The sequence below is a fragment of the Pyxicephalus adspersus genome, chromosome 2 (genome assembly GCF_032062135.1).
Source record: "Pyxicephalus adspersus chromosome 2, UCB_Pads_2.0, whole genome shotgun sequence".
Classification (NCBI taxonomy): domain Eukaryota; kingdom Metazoa; phylum Chordata; class Amphibia; order Anura; family Pyxicephalidae; genus Pyxicephalus; species Pyxicephalus adspersus.
The window spans coordinates 160,054,595-160,079,583 of record NC_092859.1 but is presented as its reverse complement, the minus strand read 5'-3'; the positions used below and the strand labels follow the sequence as shown (position 1 = coordinate 160,079,583).

General features: G+C 45.2%; 2 protein-coding genes and 1 long non-coding RNA gene across 5 annotated transcripts in view; 1 reads left to right on the top strand and 2 right to left on the bottom strand.

The window, feature by feature from the left end:
- The window catches only part of LOC140324813 (uncharacterized), a 47,377-nt gene that overhangs the window by 13,488 nt on the left and 8,900 nt on the right, over positions 1 to 24,989 (top strand). For 2 of the 3 annotated variants that reach the window (XR_011919573.1, XR_011919574.1), the window contains exons 4-5: positions 3,993 to 4,119; positions 21,874 to 21,919. This is a non-coding gene — a long non-coding RNA (uncharacterized lncRNA). Of the gene's footprint in view, positions 1 to 2,410; positions 2,767 to 3,992; positions 4,120 to 21,873; positions 21,920 to 24,989 lie in introns of those variants that run through there. The other variant, XR_011919572.1, reaches the window with a different exon arrangement.
- On the bottom strand, positions 1,354 to 9,695 carry LOC140324811 (peptidyl-prolyl cis-trans isomerase-like). Its single transcript, XM_072402931.1, has 5 exons — positions 9,524 to 9,695; positions 3,677 to 3,707; positions 3,210 to 3,298; positions 2,761 to 2,933; positions 1,354 to 1,874 (listed from the first exon to the last, which is right to left on the bottom strand). The coding sequence occupies exons 1-5, from the start codon at positions 9,590 to 9,592 to the stop codon at positions 1,724 to 1,726; spliced, it is 513 nt and encodes a 170-aa protein (XP_072259032.1). The 5' UTR covers positions 9,593 to 9,695; the 3' UTR covers positions 1,354 to 1,723.
- Positions 12,468 to 17,491, bottom strand: LOC140324812 (peptidyl-prolyl cis-trans isomerase-like). The gene is made up of 5 exons (XM_072402932.1): positions 17,333 to 17,491; positions 15,199 to 15,229; positions 14,191 to 14,279; positions 13,327 to 13,499; positions 12,468 to 12,779 (listed from the first exon to the last, which is right to left on the bottom strand). The coding sequence occupies exons 1-5, from the start codon at positions 17,399 to 17,401 to the stop codon at positions 12,647 to 12,649; spliced, it is 495 nt and encodes a 164-aa protein (XP_072259033.1). The 5' UTR covers positions 17,402 to 17,491; the 3' UTR covers positions 12,468 to 12,646.

Genomic DNA, 24,989 nt, shown 5'->3' with positions numbered 1-24,989 from the left:
GTCAGGAGTATGTACAACATAACATACAGAGTACAGGAGTCAGGAGTATGTACAACATGGCATACAGACTGCAGGAGTCAGGAGAATGTACAACATAACATACATAGAACAGGTGTCAGGAGTATCTACAACATGGCATACAGAGTTCAGGAGTCAGAAGTAAGTACAACATAACATGGATAGAGCAGGTGTCAAGAGTTTGTACAACATGGCATACAGAGTGATTGGTCAGGATAATGCTCAGTGTGGTGCACAGAGTATAAGATTCCGGATTTTGTACAATCTGGCACACAGAATGCAGGTGTCTGGACTTTGTAAGGTATAACACAGTACAAAGTGTAGGGATCAGCACAATGTGCAATACAGCTCAGTCTATGGAATTATATAACAGAGGGCTCCTTGCATTGCTGGTCAATGGAAGGAATAAAAGGCCAGGTCTCAGGGGTCAGTGGTTATTTTCAGTATGAGGAGATGATAGTCTGATATCAGTCTGGGCTCAGTTACCCCCCAGTCCCCTAATGAAAGTTGCCCCCTCTCTCTAACATTGCTGTTTGCATAGCTCCTCAGGTTTCAGTCATTCCTTGGGTCTCTGGTCAGAACTCTGTGCCATGAATTCTGATATTCTGTTACGTCCGCTGAGACTTTCAGCATTTCAAGCTGAACTTTGATATTTTTTAATAACCCAGCCATGACCCCACCAACCCCCCTACAGACACCCCGCAAAGGTGAAACGGTTGTTAATCCCGGAGGATAACGAATAAGCTGCAGTAATGGAAGCTGTAAGATTTTTCTCTGTATTCCCCACCACCTATGTGAAGGGACAAGGAGAGGAGATTTGTATGATATCATAGGCCGGTATGACAATTAGGAAGCCAACACAGGACAGACAAAAAGCCTAAATAGATAATAATAAAAGAATATCAGGCAAGGCATTAGGGGGGCTGGGAAGAGGCAAAATACAACATTTAGGTTTTTGGGGTTTAGCTACGCTTTGAGTGTTCTACAAATGTTTGTTTTTTTGTGATTGGACCAGGCAGGAATATCAACCTTCCCTGTGCAACAATGGGTACCCAGGACCATGTTGCCAATTCCCCGGTTGTCCTATCTTGGCAAACTTTGGGTTGGTGCCAAGCACCGCATACCTGGGACACCCCACAAGGCGGCCATATTGGAGGCGCTCTGACACATCTTTCACCTATTACAATTGGGCCGTTGTCAGATTCCCTGCTTCCAACAAATCACCTTCAGGAACTGAGAGTTCATGTGCTGCCATGTTAGGGGTCATTGTGACCGTCAATGTCATCACTTGGGGGGGCAAAGTAACCTCGATCTAGCTTATAAAACAAACAGAAATATATTTCCTTCATATGTTTAATCGGACATTTGAACATGAAACAAACATGAAATTGACATAAGAGTCCTGAGCTTGCTTTCCCAGAAGTAAACAGTTGACTTACAAAGAACGCTCCAGCAAAAAATGGGAAAACATGAAAGGCAGCGGTGAATGTGATTCACACGCCATCAGAATCCGCCGGCTGTGGTGTATATAGCAGACGGATTGGGCAGTGGGTAGCAGGCGCAGGGAAGCTGCTGACATGATCTGATCACACGCTGTGACATAAAATAATCATTTGAGACATTTTGGGTGACAAAGCATGTTGTCAGTGAAGTCAGCTTTTCTATTGCGGTGTTTAGGGTGGAGAGTTTTAGATCTGTGTGGAGATCAAGCTGAGGGAGAATCTTCTAGGACTCCGCAGTCAGAAATCACAATCTTCTTGCTGGTCTTCCCACTGTTGGAGCCATAACTTTCCATCTTCTTTACCACTTCCATCCCTTCCACCACGTTACCAAATACCACGTGTTTCCCATTCAGCCTTCGGGTAAAAGAATGAAATATATGAGCAATGCTGGATGTGCAGCATTATGGCCTTGCAGACTTAAGCATTTAAATCTTGGCCAGGACACAATCTGCATGGAGTTTGTATCCCCCCCCCCCCACATCCCATATCACAAAAACATACAAAAAATACCAGCTTGGGGTGGTCGGGACATTAGATTGTAAGGGACATTTAGGGACATTTCAGACTTGCAGTTAATTGCACCGTTCTGCAGACTCAACAACATTCAAGTAAATGGGAGGGTTTGGGAGCCTTTTTTGGTGGATTGTGGAGGGGCTCCGGGAAGTCCCTTCTGGCTGTGTGGTTGCACTATACCGGTGAAGCAGCTTTCACCTTCATATCAGCTGAATAGGGGCATCTGTATGGTTTTGGAGCAGAAGTCTGAAGGATACTTTGGTAACCTGTCTATATTATGAGCGGACATATACGGGTGGAGGGGTAACTGCTCATTGCCTGAACGTTCTGGTTTTATATTTAGAGATAACAGGATTGTAACTTTATCTCCTCACCAGATTCAAATCTTACAAATTACTGGCAGCTAAATATTTCCATTTGATTGATATCTTTGGCTTCTGTTACTGAAGATAAATGAGATCCATTGCCAGTGCCAAAAGGAAAAATCCAAGAGAACTGGAGGGGCGACGTCCCTTAGTCAGACTGCAGATCCAGAATGCACATTGATGTCTTGTATGGTAAACCTTGGCAAACTCTTACATTTCCTTTAGAAAGTCTCCGAATATTGGGAGCTGAAAGCATCGCCCCCCCCACCATGTCCCTTGCCATCCCCTATGGTCCCCTGCCCGGGCCGTTCTGGATTACAAATCTGAATTATCTCATTTTATTATACTATCCATCGGCTTACCAATCAGCTTTGATGGTTGAGATGAAGAATTGGGAGCCGTTGCTGTTGGGCCCCGCATTGGCCATAGAGAGGGCCCCAGGGGTGCTGTGCTTCAGAATAAAGTTTTCATCTTCAAACTTACCGCCGTATATTGATTTCCCTCCAGTGCCATTGTGGTTGGTGAAGTCACCGCCCTGGAATTAGGATGGAAAAATAGTAAAGATATAAGTGGCAATGACCAGGGAGAAGATAATGGATTCGCTGGTAGGGAAAACATGAACATTTCCTAAATAAATCCAAAACTGCAATATTGGGCAGAGAATCAAACGTCTGCAGAAATGTAATGGAAGGAAGGAAACATTTCCAGGTCCTGTCACCTGCGCAGCATCCACATCTATTTAATGTACAGCGCTGTGTAATATGTTGGCGCTATATAAATCCTGTATAATAAGAATACAATATGGGCTGACCTGGCACATGAAGCTGGGGATGATACGATGGAAGGTGCAGCCTTTGTAGCCATAGCCGACCTCCCCAGTGCACAACTTCAGAAAGTTCTCTGCAGAAGTGAAAAGTAATAATGAAGTGAATGGAGGAAAACAAGCGACAAACTAAACACAGGGCACACAAAGCACATTAAAGGTTCCTCCACCCAAAGCTCCCATCTGTTAGGTGGCCTTGTGTATCACTACCAGAATCTTCCACGTTCTCCATATTGCCGGTTGGTATATGGCCATCGCCATCCATTCAATCATATTGAGCAACCCATTATTAGTGCAATCGGGGTGTAAGGATCAGCGTGCACCTTATATATAGGATCCCATCTGGGGGTAAATCAGAAGGATTCACATTGTGTGAATCCTGCAGCCACTCACACTGTGTTAGTCACACAGAGAGAAATGTATTCATATCACCAGGACCCGGATGAATGTCCTACCTGCAGTCTTGGGCACCACATCAAACCGGAGCTATGAAAGGATGGAAGCAGAGGTCAGCCAGTGCACTGCAATGCTCACATCTACAATGAGAATATTCCGCCCATTGCAGCCAAATAATCTACAAATCACTGTGCAGAATATTATCATACAAGAATGAAATGCCGGGGATCTTTGTGTATATTAAATAAAGATTTTATGTTTTAGGTAAAATCAATATAAAATGTTGCCTTTCAATATTTTTTATTTATCATTTGCAGACAGAAGGTGGCGCTATAGGCTTTGGTTGCTGACTGTTTCCTTTTTTTCTGCTTACAGACCTCAGTAACTGCAACTCAGATTATACTCAGCCAAAAAATTTAGAGGACACAACCCTCGCCATCTGTGATTTGCCCATAGGACCCGATTTATAATAGCAAGATAACTGACATCATCATTGTGAGAGGTCAGTGCCCATGTAAAGGTTGTGGTGGGGGGGGGGGCTGCCTGGACACTACACTAATAGTGGGTCATAGTGGTGACATTTGGAGGAGGAGGGGCAGTTATAGACCCGAGCTTTATACCTACAGCCTTTGTCTATATTTGGGTTTTGTTGTGTTTTATGGTTGGCATTTGGTGCCATGCTTTATATTACTTTAAATTGTTCCCTCTGTCCTTGTAAAGGACTATGGTTCCCATGGCTGATCAGGGGAATGTTGGCAATTAGGCAGATTGACGGCTGATTGATATGGCTTGAAGCCTAACTATGGTGAAAATATCCCCTCTACTCCCATAGATCTGCCTTATCAATGTAACTTCTACAAACAGAATCCGGTAAAAGATACCTGAAATATTTAAAATGAATAACGTATATACTCGAGTATAAACCAAGTTTTTCTTATCTGCCTTTAAAATGACATTAGAAAAAAAAAACGTGGCTTATACTAGGGTGACACCTAGTGGCATGTCCTGGGACTTCATTTGTCTCTGGATTGACAGATCAGAGCTGTCAAAGACAAACTGCTTGTGACAAAGCTTACATGAGGACACAGCGCCATCTACTGGTAACCAGCAATAATGCACAAAAAATAATTTAAAAGAAACGCCCAATCATAACCAACTGGCAAGTACAAAAAACTTTAACCTGTAAATGAGGGGGAAATAATAAACAGACTGCCTACATGTGATTTTAAGTTTTTACCTTTTAAATGTTTGAAAGATAGCACATAATGCATGTATTTATTCACAATGATTTTACTGGCATTTTATTGGCAGTGATGGCTGCATGTTGTGCCCCAGGTTTATACTTGAGTCAATGTAATTTTCATGTTTTTGTCAGGTTAATGTAGGTACCTGGGTTTGTATTTGGATCGGTTTATATTTGAGTGTATTGAGTGCTTTCACTTGCCCCTGAGGCCTGCACCCATCTAAGGATGAAGCTTTTTGGTGGCCTACTCACTAATTCTATGCACAGAATGCTTCTCTGACTTATACAGCTCACCCCTGACACAGCATATGACTTCACATCCACAATGGCTGCTGCCAGCCCCTGTGTACTGTGGATAGAGGGGGGTTGTTAGATGAATGACATTGGGACTGGCAGGATCAATGTATAGGCAATAAGGTGACTGTATTTCTGCTTTATTAGCCAATAGGCAGGGGGAAGGCTCCTGCATGAAGCATGGAATGCTGCCGTCTCCTAACGCCTGCCAGGTACAGAATAATGAACGGACCCATTGGATCCAATGATAACCATTTGCTGCATTAGGGCCCCAAGCCAGGGTCTGGTTCTTAAATAAAGGGGTTCTCACACCTTAAGGCTGAGTGATTGGCTGAAAATGATGGCGGCCTCAGTCACAGTCCTGATTGGGTGAGCCGTATTTGTCAGGGACAGGTAAAGGATACGGGTCTGAACAGAATCTGATTTCCAAACGTCTGTGAATTCGGCTTTATTTATTTGGGGCTGAATGACAGATTTAGGGGTCGAATTTGTCACAGACCTGAAGCTGAATATCAGCAGCCAGCAGAGGAAATCACTGCACACTGACACTTGCAGACACAAACATTCCACATCTCAAAGTGCAGAAAATTCCAGCAGCAAAAATTACTCTGCAGGAACAAAACCAAAAGTCACCAGCAGGGGGACCTGAAGGATTCAGTATCAGTGTCACTTCTGGTGTAATAAAGGAAAAAAATCCTGCAGAGTGCTCATCTGTCAACCCAAAATATACACAAAAATATTATAAAGGGTCAATTTACCCCAAAAATTAGGGTAATGTCACCCAGCCGCACTTCTGCCCCTTTTCAGTGTCAGTACTGCAGAAGGTGAAGAATCTGAGATGGCGAGTGCCAGGAGCTTATCACCAGAAGTCCCATGTGTGGTAGGGATGAGTCCCATGTGTGGTAGGGATGAGCCCCATGTGTGGTAGGGATGAGCCCCATGTGTGGTAGGGATGAGTCCCATGTGTTGCAGAGATGAGCCCCATGCATTGTAGGGATGATCCCCATGTGTGGTAGTGATGAGTCCCATGTGTAACAGGGATGAGTCCCATGTGTTGTAGGGTTGGGTCCCATGTGTGGTAGGGATGAGTCCTGTGTGTTGTAGGGATAAGCCGCATGTGTAGTAGGGATAAGTCCCATGTGTTCTAGGGATGTATCCAATGTGTTTTAGCAATGAGCCCCATGTGTGGTAGGGATTAGTCCCATGCGTTGTAGGGATAAGCCCCATGTGTTGTAGGGATGATTCCCATGTGTTACAGGGATGAGCCCCATGCGTTGTAGGGATGAGTCCCGTGTATTGTAGGGATGAATCCCGTATGTGGTTGTGATGAGCCCCATGTGTGGTAGTGATGATTCCCATGTGTGGTAGGGATAATTCCCATTTGTTCTATGGAATACCGATCTGTACCGTATATTGTCACATGACCCCCCCATACCGATCTGTACCGTATATTGTCACATGACCCCTGCCGCAGGATACATGTATGTGCTGACCAACATATCAGGGGAGGGTTTTAATGAAGGGGGGGCATGAGGGCAGATTTATTAAAGCTTATACTAACAAATCAAACATTTCCACCGTGCTTGTGGAGTTCTGTAAGGGCCATAGCCAACAACCAAACTAAACAATCATCCCAGGTGCAGATTACAATATAAGCCCCGGGGTCTGGCTGCGTTTACTTTTTTATTTCTAAATTTGCCTACAGGAGCCAATGGTGGCCATGCCAGCGTCTGCCTGATATTTGGATGGCACTGTGCTGGCAAATGCTGCCCCAAAGAAGAATTGGACCCACCCAGGCAATGCCACCGGACCCTTTAGAAGAATCATTGGGCAGAGAAAAGCTCGGATTTGGTTGGTTCATTGATTGGTAATTCAGTGTAATACCTAGGCTCTAGGTGGCGATATGGGGTGAGGGCACAATTGTTGTATGTAATGTGACACCTGGCATAATTTAATGTACATCGCTGGATAATATGTTGGTGCTATATAAATCCTGTTTATTAATAATAATAATAACAATATGGTGGGAGGAGCTGCAAGAGGGCATAGGTGTGGCATGGGCAAGGTGCCTGCTGGTGCCCAGGGACCCCCATAAAGAGGACAAATGGCTGCTTTGGGAACAACGATCAGGACTTCTCCTATATATTATTATACGAGGAATATGGTGATCAGGTATTGCTGAGCCTTCTGGTTCCCCCACCGACTGATGATGATACAGACAGACAGTAACGCTGTATTCCCCACACACAATACAAGAACCCCAGGGCCGGGGCCAATGCCGGATGATACAAAAGGCGATCTGTCCCCAGGAGCTGACAATTTATTAGTGTAACTGATACAAGAGGTATCAACCCATTCTGTCATCTCTCTGATCCCGTCACAGAAACTATTTCTATTATTTCCAGGATTAAGCGGCCTCCCTGATGGAGAATCTCTGAGCCGAAGGAATGAAATCTATTTTTTTCCTCGTATTAGGGGCATTAATGCGCTGGGCATTTTCTGCATTGCAGATTTGGGGTTGAGCTTGTGAGGCTTTGACTTCATAGAGTCCTCCGGCTATTAATCAATGCCCCGGCCAGCAGAGCTATTAATAGCGGCCCCGGGGCCCAGTAATGTGTTACTCAGGTGCAAAGTACAAAGCTGCCCCCTGAATCTCTGTTTTCTTTGGATCATTGGGATGGCTCTCTTAATCCTCCGCCATGTTGGATAGTGTCAGGCGTGTTCATGTGCGTGTGTCATGTAGCGTGTTGGGGTGGACACAGAATTCGGATATATTTATAAGATATCATTACAATCCGCATTGGATACAAAAGGCGTAACTTTAGGAAATAGATATTTGGTTTCAGCACCAAAGCACAGCTCAAGTCAAACGTGTTGGTAGGGTAATGGAGTAGGTAACTGGGGTAACTCTGCCCGCTGGGTACGTTGGGTCCGGGGACACAATATTTACCTGGCTTATTGCTTAAACTCGCTTGACTTTCCACATCAGTTTGCAGAAATTACAAATTGAATGGAATGGAACCAAAAGTGGGATCGAACCCAATACCCTCCCAACGGCGGCTCCATGTTGGCAATGAAGCGACGGGGCTTTCTGTGAGATTTGAGGTGCAAACTGAACCCAACAAGGCTGAGAATTCTTTCTCATATGAAGGGCACCATAGACGGTTGGAGTTGAACCCATTCAGCTGATGTTTGGCTGGAAGCCCATCGTGGGGCAGAATTGCTCCTGACAACCAATGGAAATGCTGCCAGCTGTGGGCATGAATTTTACCCATGGCTGTGACCAATTCACTCAATCATACATAACATGTGAACATGTGTAACACACGGGAAGGAGTGCGTCATGGGAACCACAGTGCTATAAACAAGGGCAGCACGTCATATATCATTCCATATCCCCCTCCTATTGTGTGATACTTCCTCCCCCTACTAGATTGTAAGCTCTTCGGGGCAGGGTCCTCTCCTCCTGTGTCACTGTCTGTATCTGTCTGTCATTTGCAACCTCTATTTAATGTACAGCGCTGCGTAATATGTTGGTGCTATATAAATCCTGTTTATTAATAATAATAATACAAATAACAGAGCCGTCAGGTCAGGGACCGTTCCCTCCCCCCCCCCCCGTTCCCCGCTCCCCATTTGGCTTATTGCTGACTCCACATTTTCTGAGTTATTTCTGATCACCAACATTTCTCTATCTACCCCAAGTCTAGCAACCGACCGATTCCTGAAATCGAGTGATGAGAATTGGCCGTCATCCGGACACAAATACAACCAAATCTCACTGACCTATAGATTGTGATTGGAAGGTCGTGTGATACTATTTTTTTACACAGCATTCTATAAATCTAATTGCCCCCCCATCCCCGATTTGTTTGTCATCGGAATGAATACATTTCCAAAGAAAACATCAAATACTAACCATAGATTGGGGGTGATTGGACGCCCAATCCCAGGACCCAATCGCATCTGCACTCCCCACATCACCTGGTGCTTTTCAACATTAGATGACCTATTAGATTGTAAGCTCTCCGGGTCTGGGTCCTCTCCTCCTCCTGTGTCACTGTCTGTATCTGTCTTTCATTTGGAACCCCTATTTAATGTACAGTGCTGCGTAATATGTTGGCGCTATATAAATCCTGTTTATTAATAATGACCATCTCGTGTCTATGGGGCAGCCTCTAATAGCCCCACACTACTGTCCTCGGGGGTGATAAATGGATCAGATTGGAGATCCCCCCCCAGATAAGTTGGATTTTTGGTTACGTTGGAGCCCTTTACTGACACCAAGTGATGGTTGGACAGCGCCGGGCGTCCCTGGATATTCTGCCCCCCCCAGGATAACATAAAGCGGACATTGATCACACTGTACCTCCATTATAATGCGGCCAAGTGGAATCCCATCGGCTGTGATGTCAAAGAAAACCTTTTGATTCTCCATGGCAGAGGCGATCGGTCTGTTGTGCGGAGATCTCTCGGTCCATCGCTTTATATTCTTCCCAGGGTCGGTCACAGAACCTCCCTCCCCTTCCCATTGAACCCAGGAATATTTGATACCGGCTCAGGATATTTCCCCACTAATCCCGGCAGATATATTGTGGGTAGCACCAAATGCTGTGTGATTAGGGAGGGGGAGCGCACACAATACAAAGCTATTTCCGTCATCCATCCGATGACTAAACTTGTATTGTTCTGGCCGGCCACCATTTACAGGGACATTCCCGGATCTCCAGCAAATCCATCGGCACCGTCCTATCCTCCGCTGACCCTGTGTTGGGGTGTCTCGTAGTTTTATAAATGTCCCAGTCATAGAAAATATCTATCAAGCTGATTTGTCACCTAATACCGGGTGAAATCTCTGGCAATGTACGATAAGGTGTATTGCCATATCTGCCAAGGCATTCGTCTCTATAAATGGAAGCCCTGGGGATCCAAGGATGGAATCCCTATTAAAGGGATAGATGAACATTTACATCTATGTTACTGCTAGAGTGTAAGCTCTTCAGGGCAGTCCTCTCCTCCTGTGTCACAGTCTGTATCTCTACAACCCCTATTTATTGTACAGCGCTGCATATGTTGGAGCTTTATATTGTTTAATAATATTAATGATGCAGAATGAGTTGTAACGTACACATGACAAAATTCAGGCAACTAGATTAAATTATAGAGACTGCAGAGATGGAGACATAATCCTGTACAAAGCATTGCTCACACCACATCTGGAATATGCAGTCCAGTTTTGGGCCCCAGTTCACAAAAAGGACATTGTGGGATTGGAGAGAGTGCAGAGAAGGACAACTAAACTAATAAAAGGAATGGAGGAGCTCCGCTATGAGGAGAGATTAGCTGAACTGAATCTATTCTCCCTTGAGAAGAGACGTATAAGGGGGGATATGATCACCCTGTATAAATATATAAATGGTTCATATAGAGAACTCTCTTCCCCATTATTCACTGTAATGTCATTACAAAGCACAAGGGGGCGCTCTTTGTGTCTGGAGGAAAAGAAGTTTAAGCTCCGGATAAGGAAGGGATTCTTCACTGTAAGGTCTGTGAAAATGTGGAATCGGCTCCCTCAGGAAGGAGTTTCAGCAACTACTATAGATTGCTTTAAGAAAAAGCTGGATGGTTTCTAGAAGCACAGAATATAACTGGGGATTAAGGATTTATAGATAACAGACTGCTGATCCAGGGAACATCCGATTGTCTCATGGGATCAGGAAGGAATTTTTTTTTCCCCCCATTGGAGATCTTGTACCCGGCGTTTTATATCTGGAACATGTTTGATTAAAAATAATTTGATTGATATTTGGTTGAACTTGGGAGTTTTGTCTTTTTTCAACCTATGTAACACAAAACTGCTGCAGGGAAATGTGTAAATATTTACTACAGGAAACCGGGCCGACTGCACTGAAATCTAACACGAGACATTTTATTCTCACTCCAATCTTGGCTCTTCAGATCTGATCAGACCGGCCAGTGCTGCTCTCTTCTTATGCCAGATGAATGGTCTTGTATCGGCCCCCTTGCAGTTTTCCATGGGCAGTGAGGACCAGTGATCTCCATGGATCTCCATGTACTGGTCACGTGCGGCTATATTCCAGGGGCCATATCTGGGTTTATAAAGACAACACACCGGATCTCTCATACAAAGACTTGTCAGTCTTCACCAACCAGATCCAACAATTTGGCTGATGGGAGCCCAGCTATAACCAGTGAGGGGATTGGCTGCTTCATTATTGGCTCTCAGGGACCCATCGGACCGGGGCCAAAAGATTTGCACAGCATTACAATATGAACACATTTCTTATAGCATTACCATATGCTTGGTCTCTTATAGACGCCACAACTAACCATAGGAGTTAGCCTGGACTCTTATTGGTTGTGTTGAGAGCCCAGTGCTCTGTATAGGACTGTGTGGGGAATGATGAAATATTACTTTACAACACCGGTGAAACTAATCTGCAGTTTACCTGGGCTCAGGTGAATAAACTTGTAACTCCACCGTCATCGCACACTAAGCTATGGCCGCCCCATACCAAGCTGTGCATTTCCTCTGCGTTCCTGAATAAGGTGCCAAGGTTTGCTGAAAAGGCAGATTGTCCTTTAAAACGAAAGGTTTGATTCCCATGAGGATTACAGTTTTGTAATTTCTCATTTTCGGTTGGTATTTCGGTTCCAGGGTCAGGAGGAGCCAGGAGTCGTGGTATTAGCTGTCCCTCAGAGCTCACAATCTAATCTCCCCACCATTGTCATTATTACAGTGTGACATGACTGCACTTTGTACAGCACTGTGTAATAGCACAATATAAATACTGTGTAATAATAAAAAGGTCAATTTTGTAGAGAAGCCAATTACCCCCAACTGCACGTATTTGGAATGTGAGAACCCACAAACTCCATGCAGATAATGTACTGGCTGAGATTCACAGCTGGGACCCAGCGCTGCAACGGCTGGAGTGCTAACCACTGTGCTGCCCAAGATGCAATACAACCTACATGCATGATAGATGGGCAGCAACTGGCAGAAGACTGAATAAAATATTGCATTGGGGCCAGTGCTTGGTTTAGGAAGCGGCTCCATGAGTAAAGTGCGATTCTCCCAAGATAGAATTATGGAATCAGCGAATTCTCGGCCTAGGATTTACTTGGAAGATGAAAGCTGCATACAAAGCTCTGCCCATGTGTGAGCCAATCAGAATACAGGGAGACAGTGAATGTAATATGCAGTCCCAGGGGCCATCTGCTGACCAGCAGTCCACACGACGCTCCATATTTACACCCCCACATAATGCAATCAACCAAAGGACACAGTATTTGTTTAGATCTTTTATTCTGATTGTGTTCTGCAAAGAACAGAACATGTGGAAAAATGAAACAAAACAAGGATGGTACAAGATGCAATAACTCCAGAGAGCGTCCAAGACTGAAGAATTTCCGAAGTTGAGAAGGAATGCTGTGATGTTAAGACTATGAGGAAGGTGATGAAAGTTCCTTAAAGCCGGCCACAGTCAGCAATCACAAGTTTCTTATTTGTCTTTCCTGTCTGAGAGCCGCAGGCTTCCATTTTCCTCACAACATCCAATCCTTCCACCACTGTGCCGAACACAACGTGCTTCCCGTCAAGCCTGCAACCGAGAACGAACGAATCAGGGACGAGGTATAGAAATCATGGCCGATATTCCCCAGCCTGACCCCAACCAACCCAGCTCACCACAGCGACAACCAACCCAGCTCACCACAGCGACAACCAACCCAGCTCACCACATCGACCTGCAGCAAAATGAATCCAGCACTGAATTTACTTCAATGGCTGCATTAGAACATCCCCCAGCACAGCAATATGGAGGTCAATGGAATGAATCATACAAGGTGCAGGGACTGTCTATGCCAAGTGCCCCTGGCTGTAGAATGGGACCCAATTGGGGCAATAAATCTACCCAATAACAGAGGAGGCACATGGATGGAGCCATGCGGTGCAATCACTGAATCTGGTCGGCATTTCTAGGTCCCCACATCACTCTGCCCGGCATGCAGCAGATATCGGTGTGCAATGATTGCCGAGGTCTTCAGGGGCCCCTCAGATACATTCTGAACAAGTGAAGATTTTACCCAATCCTGGGGCACAAATACAAAGCGTGCAAACCAAGCGATAAATCTGCCCCTTCGACTTACCAAGAGGTTTGTGCAGTACAGATGAAGAACTGGGAACCGTTTGTGTTGGGGCCGGCGTTTGCCATGGACAGAATTCCGGGTCCGGTGTGCTTCAGGGCGAAGTTCTCATCGGCAAACTTTGCTCCGTAGATTGATTTTCCACCGGTTCCGTTGTGGTGGGTGAAGTCTCCACCCTGTCAGGGGGACAAAATCATCAATTCATTATAGACAATTCTGCAATAGGGGCAGATACAAAATTCCCACACTTTGCTGGATGATGGCCCAGCTCCTCAGTACAAGTAACCCTACAGACAAGAAGATACAAACCACCAAGCTTGCCTTTCAATAACGTTTGATGATTCTAGATTGTAAACTTGACAGGTCTTGCCCCACTTACCTTTCTGCCCTGATAAATCCCCCCCTATCCACTCTCTCCGCTCCTCCAATGACCTACTAATGACTTCCTCACTCATAACCTCATCACACGCACGGATACAAGACTTCTCTAGAGCTGCCCCAACTCTCTGGAATGGTTTCCTCGTCCTATTCAGCTTGCTCCTACTTTCTGCTCATTTATAACCCAACGCTTCCCCCTCACCTACCCGTCTTCTTCTGTCTCCTAAACCCTCACTACTTCCCACCATTCCATATCCCCCTCCTATTGTGTGATACTTCCCCCACCTCCTAGATTGTAAGCTCTTCGGGGCAGGGTCCTCTCCTCCCCCTGTGTCACTGTCTGTATCTGTCATTTGTAACCCCTATTTATTGTACAGCGCTGCGTAATATGTTGGTGCTATATAAATGCCCTGTAATAGGGACCCTGGGGGACGTTGGATTATATTACAGACCGAGGTTTCGGCTTTGTGCGGCCATAAGAGAACCCACCTGGCACATAAATCCTGGGATGACTCTGTGGAAGGTGGAACCTTTGTAGCCAAATCCTTTCTGTCCGGTGCACAGCTGAAGGAAATTCTCTGCAAGTAAAGAAAAGTCAGATTAATCTTCAGCCAGCAGATGCCAAACCCCGGATATCAGCGCCCCATTTACCCCAAACACAGAGGGCCATCTAAGGTGAAAGCCAGTTACCTAACTGCATGTTTCTGGAATGTGAGAGGAAACCGGAGTACCCGGAGGAAAGCCACACAAACACGGGGAGAACCTACAAACTCCATGCAGATAATGTCCTGGCTGATATTGGAACCTGGGACCCTGCGAAGGCCGGAGTGCTAACCACTGAGCCACCATGCTGCCCCAATATTTAGAACAGGGATTGCCCTCCTGTGACATGTCTGTGCTCTCTGCTATTCCTCCTGTCAGCCTGAACACCAAATCCTCACCAAGAGCGCAACATTCAGACGACTTCCCGAGATTTGCGGCTTTATTGGTGAAGTTTACAAAGCTGCAGTTTGAGTAAAACCCAAATGAAGAATTTCTGTCATTCATCATTTCCCCCTCAGACATGAGGCCGGGTGGCAGCCTTTCAGTAACTTCCCAAAACACCCGGGTGAATACCCAGTGCTGGGCGGTGCACCCTGCTAGAAGCGCCGGGGAGTAACAACTCCATGCCGTGCACAACCCAGAACCGCCTGCAGCCCACAAATCTGGTAAATCCTGGCCCTCACCATCCAGCATTACCCAGGTCCATGGGAATTCTAACTTGTCATTATTGGATCAGAACCAAGTTCTGTTTACTTAGAACCACCATCAGGTGAATGTAATACCTGCCTGCGCTTTAACCCATTCACTGCCTGGCGTGACTGCAGAGACATTACTGCAATATTGCGCCAATCTCCAAGGTGACAAATTTCAGGAGCCAATAACAATAGATAATGAAGTGAAAAGATTCCCCCAAATCCGCATCTCATTCACCCCAATACAAAGTCAGATACGTACCGCAGGTCTTTGGAACAACATCGAATCTCAGCTGCAAGAAAAGAAGAAAAGCCGCAGTCAGAACATTTCTAACAATCGTTACAGGAGGATGGATTGGGGAGACTTTGGTGCCGGCGGGGGGATGGAATGTCGGTGACTTAGGCCGGCATGTGGTACATAACTTGAATAGGAGGTCATGAGGAGCGGTTGCACATGTTCCGGGCAGATTATGTGATTAGGGGGGCGATTAGGCAGCAGTGATTCACCGGTGAATGTTTATTTGAGGAACATTTGTCACACAGATTGGGAAAGATGAAAAGTCTGCGGTGTATGGGGGCCGCATGGCAATCACATCATCAATGCAGCCACTGGTGCAGACCCTCCATCCCCCAACATTAATCTGCCATAACGCCCCCTGTCAGCATACTGAGGGACTGCAGCACTCGTTGCATGAATTGCACCACCACAGGACATCGTGCAGGCATTGCAGATATTAGCAGATCAATTCCCATGAGGGGGCCCAATACTGAAATACATTCCAATGACCCCGCTGTGCCATCCAATCGCAGCCTCTGCACCCCCTACTGCAGATATTTGGCCGTACGCCGGTCCATGAGAGCGCCAACTACTGGAAATGATTGGTAGGCTCGTTATAGAACGTTTGTTAGTGCCGGGCAACCAATCAGCAGCTGAGGGGCCAACATGTGCCAGGCGATGGGAGTGCCAACATTCACACTGAATACCAGCGAGCGCCCCCTACTGATCACAGGGAATTACTGACCAATATTCCATTTTTTATTAATATCCCCCTCCCCCCATTTTAGAGATTGGACCAAAAATCAAAGTTCATGGAATCCACGATGAATGTCTCAGTGAATGGGCACAGCTCTGACATCTGAAAAGTTAAAAGAAACTTTGCTGCTGCCCTCCCCCATATCAAAGCCAAGATTCACCTGAGCTGCAGATTGCATGGAATATTCTGGAAGAACTTCCAGGTCCGGTCACCATGATTAACAATTAGATTGGGGGGGGGGGGGGATTTGCAGATCGGCCTGGCTATGTATGGGAGTCGCCCAATTTAGGATTCAGCACTGGCAACACACCAAGGGGTATAAATCACCCCTGGGGCAAAAAGGGCAGAAAATGTAGGGCAGCCAATGGGTTCCTGGGTTGGTATGAAGGGAACCCATCCTCCCCCTATGCAGCAAAGTTAGGGGGCAGCTCAGATGGGTGGGGGAGGGGGCAGCACCCATAGATAATGCCAGTTTTATATTTCGGCAGCACCCAGCAGCATCCACATGGGAGGGGCGACCTTCACCGGGTACAAAGATTGCCATCCACCAGAGGGCGACATGGAAACCAATGGCAACCAAGTCCATGCAATGCTGATACAGCAAACATAGCAGGAGCGCAGCATGAGCAGAGGGCCCCCTGGATAAGAGTTTAGCCCCTACAGGGCAGGAGATGCCCCACACCAGGGGTAGGTTTTATTGCCCCTTGAATTTGCCTTCTGAGAAGACTCTGCATGAAGAAACTATCAATGTGCCCCAGGGGACCCCAGATTACCCCTCAACCCCACCCAGGGGCATTAGAGGGCCCCATATTGTGCAGCTTACCACACAGGGGTATTAGGTGGGGGATGGGTGCAATTTAAAGCTGACATTTTACCATATTTCACATTTGTCACACATGAAGCCCCCACCCGCTGACAGGACGCCCGGCAGGGGGCGGGCCTTCATCAGTCAGGAAGAGACAGTAAAGGCGACATTTTCTATGAGGAGAATAAAGCCGAACATCCTAAAATGGACTCCGCGCCCTCCCTGACAGCATGTGGGCGGGGCCAGCTGACAGGACACGCCCTGTTCATCATTAGCCAATGGCTGAGCGGTTTACCTGATCATAGCTGTCGCCAGCACTGCAGCATCTCCGCAATGAGCAGCGCGCGCCACTGCAGAGCCGCCGCCTCACATACCGGGGGGGGGGAGGGAGGGGGAGAGAACGAGCAGACAGGTGAGCCCCATGGCCGCCTATGAGCCCCCTATTCCCTGGGATAATCCTCAGCCATTACCACACACAAAAAAAACACCCCACATGCCCAGCACCACGTGACTCCAGCCTTTGTATCCCCCGCCATTCATTCAAAGCCTTCACTTACCTCCATAATCACACGGCCTATAGGGCTGCCATCGGCGGTCACGTCAAAGAAAACCCGAGTACAGGCCATGGTGGAGAGTCGGCGAACGAGGCGTAAAGCGAAATGAATGTTTGCTACCGCTCCTTTCGGTGAGAGAGAACACCCGAAAAGAACCTACAGGAGGCGGCTCTGCAGCAATTATATGGAGGGCTAGCCCCTCCCACTACACGCCCACTTCCTCGCGTCTGCTGAGGATGTTCGCAGATAGAACTGACAGCTCATGTAGCCAATGGTAGACAATCTGAAGCCAAAAGGGGCGGATCGGTAAATGAAAGGTGGGCGTGGCTTGTTTAGGCGCGGTGGGTGACGCATGTCATGGTGAGGTGATTTGCTCTCCCGCCATATTGCACTGTCAGAATTCTGGGTGAATAGTGATGTGAAATTGCACATGACAAGTGATATTCACACAGAGCGCCGGGCAGGGGGGACTGCATCTCAGTAACATTGATTTCTTCATATATACAGCGAAGGATAAAAGGATGGATAGGAGGGTGGGTCAGGTCTGACATGAATTGGGATCACAGGCCGAGGGGTCACCCCACGCACAGGCTGAGGGGTCACCTTACAGTCCGAGGGGTCACCCCACTCAGGCCGAGGGGTCACTTCACTCACAGGCCGAGGGGTCACCCCACGCACAGGCTGAGGGGTCACCTTACAGTCCGAGGGGTCACTTCACTCACAGGCCGAGGGGTCGGGGTGTCTCATTGTATTTAGAATTCTTTATGGCTCATTCACAACTTCCTGTCACTGCGCGTCTTCCCATTGTATGTAATGTACAGCGCTGCGTAATATGTTGGTGCTATATAAATCCTGTTTAATATTATTAATATCCCGGGGCCTGCAACCTTCCATGTAATGTGAGAAATATTTTGCATGCCGTGCTCGTCAAAGTGCAGCAACGCATGGCAACGCATCACTAGGGCCATTGGGGGTGCATTTTAAATTACCCCCCGGGTCACCGACGCATTTCATTGGTTATTGCAATAATTTCTGCAAAGACGCATGCGTTACTGCAATGCACCAATGGAAGCTGGAGCTCGATGCGGCCACTCTGCACTCACCACAATGCATAGTGAGGCACCGCTGGGCTTTGTGGTGCCAATCTTCCTCAACATTAAATGCATTCCTTGCAATGATTTATATTGCAGTGCCGGATGTCGGCTGGGCACACTGCACGGGTCTCCATGCGATACGGCTGCACCGCCGGCTCTCACTCAGAACACACAGAATCTTTATATTGATGAAGATCATGTGATGTTATCGTATTTATATTTCCCACCAGCAGGGGGAGCTCTGCTCTCCTTTCATCATGTTTGCCTGCTGCGTATCTCAGCCGCTGTATAAAGTCTTTGTGTTTATATTGAGTGAGGCTGAATATACCCCAGAGACCGGTGAATGACTCAGAAGAGTGAATCATCGCCCCTCCCTTGCCCTCTCTTCCTTCAGGCATGGAATAGGAGAATGGTGGCTGCGGCCATCCCCGACCTCTCTGCCTGTTGTCCTGATTAAGGATTTCAGTATGAACGGAGCGCGCACACCGGAGTTCTAATATTCCTGACTCGTGCTTCCTCAGGTTTTACATGCAGATTGTTCAAAATAACAACCTCAACTTTTTTATTCTTATTTTTGAATTCTCTGCTACAAATAAAGAAGTACCATGAGGAAATATTGATGCCCAAAGTGCAGTAACCTACGGCAACCGTGTGTCAGCTGATGCTTGTAAGCTAATACCTGATTGGCTGAAATCCCATTCCTTTCCCCGGGTAATAGTGGGGATCTTTGCATGAATGGGCAGATTTAGGTCACAACATTCCTATAGGATTATAGGGAAACTAAAGGCGAAATCCTAAAAATCAGATATAAAAAACGACAGGACTATGGGGGGGGGGGGGGGGGGATATTAAGATTCTTTGGTTGGTTTCTGTGTTCAGTCATTATTTGGCTGCATTACTAACCCCCCACCCCTGGGGGGTGCCAATGGGGGTACCAATGTCTGGATATATGAGCTGCCCCAGGGTGGGATGTCCATGCCATGGGGGGGGGGGGACCTCCATGGTTGGCAGGGGAACCTGGGGTTACAGGTTGGTAAGTGAATGGGGTTACACCCCCTGTTGTTCTTTATTCTTTTTGGTGACCTGGAGGGAAAATCCAGCACAGGAATAGGGGGTGACAACTAAAGGGGATTTCCTTTCACTCTGCGTTGGGTTTGGTGAACAGGAAGTGAGGGAAAAAACACTATTGTTGACTTCAGCTGCACTTTGCAAAACTCCATTTAAACACCAGAGGATTTATAGAGCTCCGTGGTCCTCGTTCTGTATATTTAGATATCATCATTAACAATAAAGTTTTTTAAAAGGCAAAATAAAAATTGATTTATTCCTATTATTGTTTTAAAAATATGTTCAATGAGTCATCATATGTCTCTTTTATTCCATGCAGACATCTGCAGATTCTTAAAGCTGTGACTACAATTCATGCTCCATGCAGAATGTCATCATTTGTAGCCGCCCCATTGTGAGACTACAAGGGTGACCACGCCCTTCCATGACACGTTGCAAGGAATCATGGGACATGTAGTTTTCTTATAGACACTGCCATTGCGCCTTCTCTGCTGCCCTCTAGTGTTCAGCCAGAAATATACCACCAGCAGCCTCTACACAGACTGATACCAGCGCTTTATATAAGACTTATATATGATTGTGTGCTGGTTCAGTGAGGATTGTGACCTGACTCCTCCTGAGTTTATATGCTGGGGGCATTGTCTGTAAAGCTTTTATTTTCAATAATGCAAAAATGTAATACAAGGGGGTCTATAAATAAATCAGGGAATCTGACAATCTCTGGAGGGAAGCAATTACTGCTATTGAAACACATAAACCTGGAAGTTTCCCATGGAGGAATGTCTGAGGGAATGTCAGATTCTCTGATTCATAAATAGAGAAATGTTACTAATAACTTTAAATTTTAATTTCTGTGCTTCCATACAGCTCGTGAGATGTTTAATGTTTTTGTTACAATTATTTCAGTGATTTCCGGACGAAATTAGATTTTCACATTTTACAATACAAATTTGTTGCACTGAGTTTCTATGACAATGATAACTATAACGATTATTTCTTTTTAGAGGGAAAATAGAGTAAAAGTTTGCATCAATTATTCAATTATGTGAAAGAAGAATCGTTACCTAATTGGCCAATATGAAGATCCTCCAATCATTGAGCACATCGGCTTAGGAATATCAATATTCATTGTCAGCGGCATCAAACTTCAATTCCCATAATTGCTGCGATAACTGCTGCCAGGGGCTCTGACCCACAGAGAAGGTGCAACTACAGCCATGCATGTGTCCCGAGGGATGGGCAATACAAAATACCCCCCCAGGTCCCAAACTAGTTAGAAAATAAAACATTTGGTGCCACCAAGTTGTGTTGTCAGGCTAAAACCGAACTCATCACCCCCCCCATTCCAAATCTCCCCCTGACATATTCATGACTGTTATAACACTGGTATCCGCCCCCCACACCTCCTTATGCACCTTGTCTTCAATTCTGCCCTCTCATTTACCCCCCATATTCAGAACATTTCCAGGTCCGGTCACTTTCACCTACGCAACATCTCCAAAATCTGCCCCTACCTGTCCCCTGAGACCCCCAAACACTACTTCCCACCATTCCATATCCCCCTCCTATTGTGTGATACTTCCCCCACCTCCTAGATTGTAAGCTCTTCTGGTCAGGGTCCTCTCCTCCTCCTGTGTCACTGTCTGTATCTGTCTGTCATTTGTAACCCCTATTTATTGTACAGCGCTGCATAATGTGTTTGCGCTATAAAAATACATAATAATAATGAAAAAAAAGATTCACAAAACTGTATAAAATATGACGTCTGTGAAGTTTTTTGCAATTTGATGGTAAAGTGGACTTTCCATGGCAAAAGTACGGAGCCCCTCTGACCCCATAACTCAGGTGATTTGTAGGAAGGTGTGGTGTCACCGGAAAGCATTGTTCCTGTTTCTGATTATTTTTGAATGTCATTTGTGTTGAGGGATAATTAGGAAATAACAATCTGCAGCTCAGATGGTTCGTTTTAATATAAATCCTCATTCTGCAGCCAGTTATGATTTTCTGTATCTGGGAAAAAATAAAATCTGTCAGGTAACCATGGCTACAGAGATCTTCTCATTGCTCCGATTTACCTAAATTCTCAGCACCGTACAGGGTTACAGCTTTTCAGTCAAACTGCAGAGTAACTTGGAGGATAATTGCAGTGAAAGTTTTGTTCTTGTAGAGGAGCTCTTATTAAAGGAATCCGATTATCTATTTATATTAATGTCAGAAACCCAAATAAATAAATTGTTTATTGTCCTGGGTCAGTGAGGATATAAGAATGCCATAGATGACCAGCAGCAACAGCAATGTACATGTCTGTCTGGTTTCATGTGATTTACCTGTGTATACAATGCCATGTACATCACTAACATACAGGTTGTGTCTGTTTTACAGGGGGAATGGCTGGAGGATGCCATAGATACCACAATCATGACACCCGGTATGTAATCAAGTGTTTTGTAGACAGACTATCATGGGAGAACCTGGGTGATCCAGCAAACCTGCAATTTGCTAATAGTTGGCAAATGTTTTCAATCCTGGACCAGATCCATTCCGGGTTTGCTTAAGATTTATAGATTATCTTTAATAAATAATAACTTTATCATATCAGGTCCAGTGTGCGCTACATCCCTCACTTCTTAGATTGTAAGCTCTTTGGGGCAGTGTCCTCTCCTCCTGCGTCACTGTCTGTATCTGTCTCCTATGTAATGTACAGCGCTGCCTAAAATATCGGTGCTTGATAAGTAGAATTTATTATTAATAATTTATATTTCTTCCATGTACCCTGTAGTTAGAAGGTCTGCTAAAACGAAGCAATCAAGTTTACAATCTAAGAGGAAGTCGGAGGGGAATCGGAGTGTTGCCAGTTTTCTGAGAAGTGTTGTACATTATATCATTGGATTGTAAGCTCTTCGGGGCAGGGTCCTCTCCTCCTCCTGTGTCTGTATCTGTCTGTCATTTGCAATCCCTATTTATTGTACAGCGCTGCCTAATATGTTGGCGCTATATAAAAACTGTTTATAATATTCTCAGGATGTTAGAGAGTTACACAGAGCACTGATTCGTCATTTGATTGGCCTGGAAGCCAGGCACAGCTCTTCCCGGGGTAGGTGTGGTGCTTTTTAGAGTTTTATGTTATCAGGAAGGAAGCCACATCTGTTGATTCTACTGCTGGTGTTGTACAGCCGGCTGGTTTGTGTTACTCTATTAACCTCGTGTTCTGCTCCAAAACGTTCAGGGTCTCCTGGCAAATACCCACCGACAACACCTTACCCCAAACATTGGGGGTTTCATCAGAGGAAGCAATGACTGGGGGTTTATACTGTGTGCTTCATCCCTCCTCTTCTCACTTCCCTATTGGCCAGCAGGGATGTCCATCACACACTGCAGCCAATAAGAAAGCAGATAGAGTGAAACCACACATCAACAAGGAAGAAAAATGCATTATTTAAATCTTAATAATGTAAACTTTAGTAACAGTTCCTGCAAGTGCAAAGGGTGATCACTGCCTGGAGCTTTTCATATTAGAAATATATACATTGTTCACTTAGCAAAGAGAATTATCATTTTCCAAGGATATTTCATTTAGTTTAGGGAAAGTGAAGCATACATGCAAAAATCATTTTTTTCCTACATTTCCTTGCATGTGAATAAACTTATTATTAATATTATCTTGTATTTATATAGCGTCAACATATCATACAGCGCTGTACATAGTCCATAGTCATGTGACTAGCTGTCCCTCATACAAGCTCACAATCTAATGTCCCTACCATAGTCTTATGTCATTATCACAGTCTAAGGACAATTTTCTGGGGGGAAGCTAATTAACCTAACTGCATGTTTTTGGAATGTGGGAGAAAACCGGAGGAAACCCACACAAACGGGGAGAAACTACAAACTCCATGCAGATAGAGCCCTGGTGGTCATTGCAATAGTAGTCTGCTGTAGAGGAGTGACACTACAAAGCACATTTAAAAATTGCATTTTGTGACTGTGACTTGTAGTAATAAAGCGTTCGACTCATCCCATTCCTTCGTGATACAGTGATTGGAGGGAAAACTGCAGGTTTGCATGATATACTGTATCTGACAAATGCTGGAAAGAGTTTCTACACGTGCCAACTGGTCTGCAGGCATCTCTCCAGCTTGTCGGCGGCACGTCTACAAACTTTCACTTACAATCAGACTATAGGGCTACATTTATTAAAACTCTCCAAGGCTGGAGAGGATACACGTTCATCAGTGAACCTGGGTGATCCAGCAAACCTGGAATGAATCTACTCTAGGATTCAAAACATTTGCTAACAAATGTTTAAAGCGAAACTAAACTTTAATACAAATAATCCCACTTACCATTATTTCCTCCAGATCCCTCTGGCAGTATCCTTATTCGGGTCCTGCGCTGTCCTGGAATCCTGTTTTGTGCTGCCTTCTTCTTTCTTCTTATGGCTATGTCATATAAAATATAAGGTCCCTATATAGAGTAAGGGATGATAAAGGTACTGATATACAAAGATAATTTGCAGTCTAAAAACACAAATTTTTATTATTATATTGAAATAAATGTAATAATAATATTTTCATTTGGTTAATGTGCAGTGCAGCTCAGCTCAAATAAAACATAAATGAGGAAACTAGCCTGAAATAGTAAATCCAGTATTTACATCTAGGAACAGACATATCCGCTTATTATTGCTGAATTCTCCTGATTTCCGAGTCATGTGAGCCACCAAATCTTTCAGTTTGTTTCTGCACTACCTAACTTTGTACAACTTCCTGAAGAAGCAGACTAGTTCTGCGAAACGCGTTGAGTGAAAAATCCTTTCATCCTGGTCATAGGCTTCAGAAAAAGTGTCTAAAATGTAAGATTTGTGTGGTAGTAGCTCTCTGTCCAGTGGCCGTATGAGCCCTTGATAAATCGTAATGATTCATGTGATATTACTAATTTTCAGTTTATGTTTTAAACTGCAAACTATCTTTGTATATCAGTACCTTTATCATCCCTTTCTCTATATAGGGACCTTATATTTTTATATGCAGGTAAAGCAGAACTAAACTCAAAATCAAAATATCACACTTACATATAATCCTGCAGATCTGTCAGGAGGTTTCTTCATTTGGGTCCTGTGTCATCCCGGTATAAGAGGAAGCACCCGGTGCCGATATCTTTCTTTCTTTTTCCGAGATTTTCTTCCTGCGTCAGCAGATCTTGCACTGCACAGGCGGGAAATCGGGTGACAGATTGGGAAAAAAGATTGCTCATCTCATTGCTCATGTGTGAGATCGGCAATTTTTGTTTCCATTGATGAAAGGGCTCCTTCTGCGCATGCCTGAGATTGGCCAAGAGCCCCCCAGGATCGTGACGTAGGTATCCCTGGAGGCTTTGTGGTCCCATTTTGTCTTAATCGCTGCAGCAGAAGACAAAAGGGGCAAGTGCGGCACCTTTTTTTTATAAAAATCGTGTGTTGTTATTAAAAAAAATAAACATTTTTACTTTAAATTAAAGTT

Excerpts from the sequence above, each read along its gene's own strand:
- LOC140324811 (XM_072402931.1), bottom strand. The coding sequence starts at position 9,592 with ATGGAGAATCAAAAGGTTTTCTTTGACATCACAGCCGATGGGATTCCA. Across the intron at positions 3,299-3,676 it reads TGTGGTGCCCAAGACTGCAG|AGAACTTTCTGAAGTTGTGC; the intron begins GTAGGACATTCA and ends TCACTTCTGCAG. Across the intron at positions 2,934-3,209 it reads TCCCCAGCTTCATGTGCCAG|GGCGGTGACTTCACCAACCA; the intron begins GTCAGCCCATAT and ends TCCTAATTCCAG.
- LOC140324812 (XM_072402932.1), bottom strand. The coding sequence starts at position 17,401 with ATGGCCTGTACTCGGGTTTTCTTTGACGTGACCGCCGATGGCAGCCCT. Across the intron at positions 15,230-17,332 it reads TAGGCCGTGTGATTATGGAG|CTGAGATTCGATGTTGTTCC; the intron begins GTAAGTGAAGGC and ends CTTTTCTTGCAG. Across the intron at positions 13,500-14,190 it reads TCCCAGGATTTATGTGCCAG|GGTGGAGACTTCACCCACCA; the intron begins GTGGGTTCTCTT and ends TCCCCCTGACAG.